At 48.5% G+C, this 8123-nt stretch overlaps 1 protein-coding gene across 2 annotated transcripts in view; it reads right to left on the bottom strand.

The window, feature by feature from the left end:
- Positions 1–960: 960 nt before the first annotated feature.
- The window catches only part of LOC146869475 (epidermal growth factor-like protein 8), a 160104-nt gene continuing 152941 nt past the window's right edge, over positions 961–8123 (bottom strand). For both annotated transcript variants that reach the window (XM_085599866.1, XM_085599867.1), the window contains one exon: positions 961–3646. In XM_085599866.1, the coding sequence (XP_085455992.1) occupies positions 3594–3646 (53 nt within the window). In that variant the 3' untranslated portion in view covers positions 961–3593. The remainder of the gene's footprint in view (positions 3647–8123) is intronic.

Here is an 8123-nt window from a genome sequence, read left to right as displayed (position 1 = left end):
TAAGAAATCACAATAAATTGCGATTTCTTAAATTGCGAGTGCCTTACACTTTGATGCATGGCAAAAGGCCTTTTTGTGGGTGCAAATGGCCGATTTTTGCGAATGCATGTGCCTGTAAATTTTAAGCATTTCAATATCATATTTTTGTACTACTTATTTCTTTGACTATCCTTTTAAGATACATACATGTAATGATTTTAAGTAATCGAACACATATAAATACCACTTGGAGTATATTCTGCACTGGGATTCATCCGTGGATTGGAGGTCTTTCCAAATTCTACAAAGTGGTGTACTTATCACAGATCATCTATGATGGTAACACTCTGCCAACAATAAGGGGTCTTTCCTATAAAAACCAATTAACATCGCCCGCAATTCGGTCTTGTAAGTCTCCTACCCTTTATTCCTGGATATACTTGCCTTACTCACAGATCATAAAAAACGTATTGCTTTGTCTTCTGGACTGCCACATACGCTTACTAGTCAGACATTGCAATTCCCAACATCAAAGTGCTTTGAGCTGAGTTTCCCCAAATCTTATTAATGGTTGTTTCAACTTTCATCATCATTGGTCAGCTTTTAAAGATCACGCTAACACAAGCCAAAAGAAGGCTACAGTGGTTGTCTTTCATAGATTAAGTTGTACCCCGCAACCGCTCCTATCAGGCTTCTCGCTCAGACCCTCCCATAGGGTTAGATGCCTAGAAAGTGGCTCTTACTATGGGCTGAGTCACTTCTGCGGCAGATACACTAAGTGGACGCGGCGGGTGTCGCCACCGAGGGGATACTAGTTTACCACCGTGAGCATCAAACATGGCTTCTGCTACCTGGAAATGAGTTGCCAAAATGTCACTTTTGCTCAGGGCAGCAGAAATATGTGCATTGACAGTGCCCAAAGAGAAGGCCATGCACATAAAAACACTCATCTCATGACAGGACAATCACAACACTTTGGGGAACCTTAAAAAATCAGGAATGTATTTATTAATAATTAATAGCTATACTACAACATTTAAATTAGACCATATATTAAAAATGCAAAAAAATATAATTTCAGTAGCCTTGCACCAGACTGTAGGTCTGTGTAGAGCACCCATTGAACATTGATGATATGAACCGAGTGATGTGATGTTGTTGCTCCAACAGGCATTAGATGAGCAGGAGACAGCGAAAGTTCCCAGATTGTTTGAGTCGCCTGGTTTTCAACAATGACAGAAATTGGCGTAGAGGGGTATACGGAAGCACTGAATAATGCTAGACAACATGGCAGCGTTCTGGAGCATGGATGCCAGGAAGCATAATAGGAGAGCCAGTAAGCTTGGAACAGGGCCATGGACAAGCATGCAAAGAATATGGAAGAGAAACAAGGAGTGAGACAGAGGGCTGGGGATGAAGGTGGACATTAAAGAGTGTGGCGTTTCAGGGATCAGGGGCTTTGGAGAAGGAGGTGGGTTCTAATGGAATGAGAAAGAGGAGAAGGGCTCCCCGGCCCCTGAAAAGGTTCTGTTTTTTGCTGCAGCAGGCTGCTATGAGATGGTTACCTGCAGCAGCTATCCTGGTAATCTGCTGATTGTGAGGCTTGCAAATGAGCTAAACATAAGAGGTAAAATTCATGGGAGTTGTGACAGTAACAGGAAGTGTGTCACTGGGCAGGCATGCAGAGGATCATGGAAACTGAAGTTTAGTTAAGGCCAGGTTCTTTTATGGCCAATATGGCCATATTCTCACAACCTAGTCCATGCCAGCAGTTCCCTATTACATCACTTGTGAGAACAGTGTGCTCCGCCAATTGAAACCGAGTACTGTGAAATCACTGTTGCACATGCCTAGCATCTTAAATGATCTTAGAATATGCACCAGATTTCAGGAGGTTATTGATGAGGACATTTGCAGCATAAAGCTTCTGCTCACGAGCCAGGGATTTCTTTTACTATTTGAAGGAATCTTGACTAAAAGGACACAAAAATTAACTCCCACTCTTAACACCCTTCACACAAGTGTGTATGTGATTTGGAACATTACAGGGAGAAAGGAACAGAGCCCTGGTTGGGGGACTTTGAGAGAGCTCTGCGTCTCTTGGATGGAGCGCAATCTCTTGGGTGGAGCGTAGCATAGGAAGGAAGGGTCTTTGAGGAGAGGAGTCTCTTGGGTTGAGCGCAGTCTCTTGGGTGGAGCGTCCCGTCGGATGGAAGGGTTTTTTGAGGAGTGGAGTCTCTTGAGTGGAGTGCAGCATAGGTTGGAAGGGTTTTTTGAGGAGCAGTGTCTCTTGGGTGGAGGGCGCCATAGGAAGGAAGGGTCTTTGAGGAGCACAGTCTCTTGGGTGGAGCGCAGCATAGGATTGAAGGGTCTTTGAGGAGAGGAGTCTCTTGAGTGGAGTGCAGCATAGGTTGGAAGGGTCTTTGAGGAGCGGAGTCTCTTGGGTGGAGCGCAGCATAGGATTGAAGGGTCTTTGAGGAGAGGAGTCTCTTGAGTGGAGTGCAGCATAGGTTGGAAGGGTCTTTGAGGAGCAGTGTCTCTTGGGTGGAGGGCAGCATAGGAAGGAAGGGTCTTTGAGGAGCAGTGTCTCTTGGGTGGAGGGCAGCATAGGTTGGAAGGGTCTTTGAGGAGCAGTGTCTCTTGGGTGGAGGGCAGCATAGGAAGGAAGGGTCTTTGAGGAGCGCAGTCTCTTGGGTGGAGCGCAGCATAGGATGGGAGGGTCTTTGAGGAGCGGAGTCTCTTGGGTGGAGCGCACCATAGGATGGGAGGGTCTTTGAGGAGCGGAGTCTCTTGGGTGGAGCGCACCATAGGATGGGAGGGTCTTTGAGGAGCGGAGTTTCTTGGGTGGAGCGCAGCATAGGATGGAAGGGTCTTGGTGAAAGAGCTATAAGGGCCCACAGAGAAGTGAGGAGACATGTGCGGGGAGTTATAGGGAGTGAGAAGGGCCGCTGGAAAGAGGAGGGATGTACAAAGAGCCATGGGGAGCGAACATAGCCTCTGGGGAGAGAAAAGGCCTGGCAGTGCTTAATTTGTAAAAAAAAATTAAAATGTGCCAGAGCCCTGCCAGGAGGCCACTGCAGCTTGCACCACCCATTGCTCCTGTCAGTGCTGCCAGCACAACTACTGACCATCACATTCCTATAAGTGTGACAGTTCAGACTATCCCAGGCCCCCAAAGCTTTAAGAACAGCACGGATGGCAGGTATTAGCAATTTTAAGATGCATTTTATTAAAAAAGCAACTGCTAGTGTGCTCATCTCTAAATTATACAAAGAGCACCGCCATGTCATAAGTGCAGTTGCTAACAATTAAGTGCTGGTGCCCAGCACCGGAAACCACCGGCTCAAATTAAGCACTTGTAGGGTCACTGGAGAGAGAGGAGAGATGTACAGGGAGTCATGGGGAGCATCAGGGCCTCTGGCGAGAGACAAGGGAGGTGTACACGGAGTGTTGGATAGAGGAAGAAGTGCAGAGAAGGGACAGAGAGGGGATACACACCGAGTCTTGGAGAGGAAGGGTAGAGGGGATCTCAGGGATTGAGTGGGTGTCTATAAACAATGAATCACTTCTCCTAGAACTCGATGGGTGGCGCTGGTGGATGGTCGAAGGGGTCTTCACCGACTGTTCAGGTCCACTTTGAGCGCTGTCTCGTTGTCTTTGCAGGCGCCTGTGTAAGGGACAGGGACAGACAGACACAGAGAAAGGGAGAGAGGACAGTGAGGGCAACGCTGCAGGAGGAGTGGCCATTTAAACTGGAGATCTAACCCAGGTTAGTGGTGGGATTTATTCTCTCTTACAATAGAGTATTCGAAATTCAACACAAGCATCGAGGGTGCATGTCAGCTTTACACGTGATAAGCTGCCTGTGGTCACACAATACAGGACCCCCCTCCCTCCCTCCATCTGCCTTCTCCACATCCCTGCTTTTACTCTCCACCTTCTCCTCACTCCGTCCTCTCACTCACGCTTTAACTCGTTCTTCGCTCTCCATCTGCTGTCACCTCACTCATGCCCAGATTCCCCCCTCACACCCTTACCTTATCCTCACTTATCCTCATCCCACCTCTCACTCTTACTCACCATTTCCAATAACCTCTACCTTCACTCCTCTTCACACATCACATTTCCCTCCAGTCTCCACCAGGGTTGGATTGGGATTGAAAATCGACCCGGGCATGCGGTATTCTCCCCCGGTGCCCGAGGAGTAGCCGCCCTCATTAAGAAAACTCGACCTTTCCACGTAGTTAAGACATGGGTGGACTCTGGGGGCACATAATCAGCGGTCTGAGGCACGTGGGGACAGGGGGAATTCACACCGATTAGTGTTTATGCTCTACCGCATTTGCAGCTCCAGACGCTACAGGCCGTGGCTAACATACTGTTAGACTCAAACTCATATAATAGGGGGTGACTTTAACGATGTGATGAACCCACTTGTTGATAGATCCCATCCAGTGGCAGGCACTCGGGTGTCTACCCCACTGGCGGACCTTGTGAACTCACTAGGCCTGACGGGTCTCTGGCGCCGCCACCATCCATTTGACCGTAGCTACTCGTTTTTCTCAGGGGCACGTAAGACCTTTTCCCGGCTTGACTACCTCTTTGCCCCAGCGGGGGAAATCCAAGTCATCGTAGACACAGAATATCTAACAAGAGGCATCTCCGATCATTCCCCATTACAGCTGCAGGTTGTGGGTAGGGAACAGAGGTCCAAATCGGACTGGAAATTGAACGCTTGGGAGCTAGGCGATAAAAAGGTAGCAGAGGCCGTTGTCATAGAGACCAAACTATTTTTCAAGATAATGAAGGGTCCGTGTCTTCGGAGGCCACCCTCTGGGAGGCCTACAAGGCAGTGCTCAGAGGGAGAATGCAAGACGTAGTAGCCCGTAAGCATAGAAATGAAACGCTGCAAATACGAGACCTAGAGAGTAAATTGTTAAAATTAGAAAAAGAAATATCCCCAGTTAACAAGGCAGAGAAGCTTAGACAATTGGAGGTCACACGGAGGGAATTCCGGGCCCTAGCGGAAAGAGAAGTCCGCACACAAATTCTGGCCACTCACCACAGACTGTATGAGAGTGGGGACAGAGCGGGGTGGCTACTAGCATGGTTGAGTCGGAAAGACCGAGAAACGAACTGTGTAGCTCAAATTGAAGAGGGGGGTAACAACACATGACGGCACCCACGATTGCGGCAGTGTTCGGGAACTATTATGCCAACCTGTACGTGGCCTGCTCGACGACGGACAAGAGCTGCATAGACGACTATCTCACTGTGATAGCCGTGCCCACCCTGCGAACTGAAGACACGGAGGCCCTAGACGAGGACATTACTCTGGAAGAAGTCAATGCTGCCATTGCCAAGCAGAAGTAGGGGAAAACCCCGGGGTCGAACGGACTCCCAGGGGAAGTCTTCAAACACAATAGTAGTATCCTGGCCCCACGGCTCCTAAATCTGTTTCTAGCGGCAAAAGAGGAGGGTGCACTCCCCCAGACCTCTGTCAAGCCACGGTTGTGGTCATACCAAAACCGGGTAAGCCCCCGGATTGCTGTGGTTCTTACAGTCCGATTTCGCTCCTCAATGTCGAAACCAAGATATTGACCTCCATACTGGTGACACGCCTTTTGACAGTCACAGCAGCCCTGGTACACAAGGACCAGTCAGGCTTCATGCCCAAACGCGCCACGTGTGTCAACCTTCGTAGACTGGCATATTGGCTAGATGTGACTAAGGAAAGTGAAACTCCCCATCTGCTATTATCACTCGACACCGAAAAGGCATTTGGTTAGGCCTGGGCGGTGAACTTCGCTCCGTTTGCGGAGTTTTTTGCACTCCACACTACGCGGAGCTCACGGAGTGCAGAAAACTCCGCTTCGCGATGTGCAGCAGAGTTTTTTCCCTGCTCGCGAACGGTAAGTTCGCGACCAGTAAGTTCGCGAACGGTAAGTTCGCGAGCGCAAGCTGCCGCTCGGGTAGAATTTCTACCCGAGCGACAGGACTACCAGCACAAACTGCAGTTCACACTGCACTCCGCCACTTGCGTAACTTTGCAGATTTTTTTGTAACTTTGCGGAGTTCCACGTAGCAAAACTCTGCGAACTATGCCCAGGCCTACATTTGATACAGTACACTGGCCCTTCATGAGATGGGTCCTCTTAAAATTGGGCTTCGGACACAACTTCCGGGCGTGGGTCGATCTCCTGTACACAAATCCCAGGGCTAGAGTACGAGTAAATGGCGTTAAATCGGCTGAGTTTCCCATCCGGCGGGGGTCTAGACAGGGTTGCCTGCTGTCCCCCCTCCTTTTTTCGCTTGTTCTCGAACCCTAGCGTGTCTGATCAGAACGCACCCAGACCTGACAAGGTTCCGGGACCCCAAGGGTCAGCTGCTAGATGAACTGTATGCAGATGATATTCTGTTGTATATAACAAAACCCGGATAAGACACTCCCAATTATTCTGAACGTAATTGAAGAATATGGTAGGCAGGCAGAATATAAGATTAACTGGGGGAAGTCGGTCTTATACCCGATAGGGGGCCACGTTGACATGCAGTCTATACCAGCGGGTCTGCCGATGGCTGAGGGAGGCTTCAAATATTTGGGACTCTACATTTCCAAAAACGTGACAAGCTGCCTTTACCATATGTCAGGGCATACTATAGGGCGGCACACCTTGTGGTTACCAACGAATGGGGACATGTGCCGTAGAGAGACTCCAATTTCACAAACGCTCACACCTCCACTACATCTATGGGGGCCAAGGAACGAGAAGCCTACTACCAGACACGCAAAGAGCGATCGAGGCATGGAGGGAGGCCGAATGAGTGATGCAATTGGAAAAAAGGCTAAATAGAGCCACACCCCTATGGGAGGGTTGACGGTTACCTGAACTTGCAAAATTGAGGGGGTTTAAAGGATGGGATGTTATAGGCATCACTACCTTGGGAGACATAACACGACAGGACACACTGATGACGTTAGCAGACCTACAAGTGAAATATAGCTTGACGGCTACACAGCACTATAAATACGTTCAATTCCGACACACCTGGTAGGCACAGAAACCTGATATTGTAGATCTCCTGGACTATGCCCCGTTAGAGGGTCGGCTATTACAGGAAGAGATACAGGAGAAAGTGGTCTCCTGGACCTACAAAACTCTAATAAATAATATGCCTGACAGACTAATGACACTCCGGGGTAAGTAGGAAGACCTTTAAGGTACACTAGAAGATATAGACTGGGAGATTCCGTCCATCAATTGTGTCTCTTTTGATAGACTGGGAGATGGCCTTGATGCACCCTAGAGAGGTGGTGAATAAGCTCAGACTGCGACTGGTTCCGTTCAAAATCCTACACAGGGCATACTACGACCGGGCGAAACTGCATGCGATGGGCAGGGCAGAAACGCCAGAGTGTCTGCGATGTAGTGCAGCAAGAGGCTCCTTCATTCATATGTTATGGGACTGTCAACAAATACATAGTTACTGGACATGGATTGTGTAAGAACTAAATATATTTACACAGACGTTGACATTTCTAGGTACCAACTTCTTCTTAGTAACCTTAGTCTCATAGTGGCTAAACAGGATATAGCTAAGCACTGGGGAAGACCTGAGCTTCCCACATTGAAGGAGTGGCGGAGTGGTATGGATATGAATATGGGAGCCGAAAAGACTGTATATAAAGCGAGGGGTTGCCCGCGAAACTTTGTGAAAATTTGGCAGCCATGGCTAAGCTATTACAAGACATGGGGATGCACTGGACAACATCTGAAACAGGGCAAGGGCGAGGGGTTCGCTCTCCTAGGTCCACACTTAACCAAGGGACCTGTGAGATATCTAGTACGGGGGGGGTAGAACCACCGGGCCGTGCAGGGGAATCGTGATTTTGCTAATTTTGTATCCTTATCATTTGTAAATCTTGTCACTTGTAACGAATGGATGCTGACTGAGATGTATCTGCTGAGTTGTTTTGATGTTTTATTAAAAAACAATAAAAACATTTTTAAAAAAAAAAATCGCCTTTCCGCAAAACAATGCATGGATTAATTCACTCTGGTGAAACACACCTGAAAACAAGTGAGGCCACTTTTGCTCAGGCCCCCTGCCCCCTCTCAATCTGCATACATTAATGGTCCGGC

The sequence above is a fragment of the Triturus cristatus genome, chromosome 1_1 (genome assembly GCF_964204655.1).
Source record: "Triturus cristatus chromosome 1_1, aTriCri1.1, whole genome shotgun sequence".
Lineage (NCBI taxonomy): Eukaryota > Metazoa > Chordata > Amphibia > Caudata > Salamandridae > Triturus > Triturus cristatus.
This window is presented reverse-complemented; position numbering and strand designations above follow the sequence as displayed.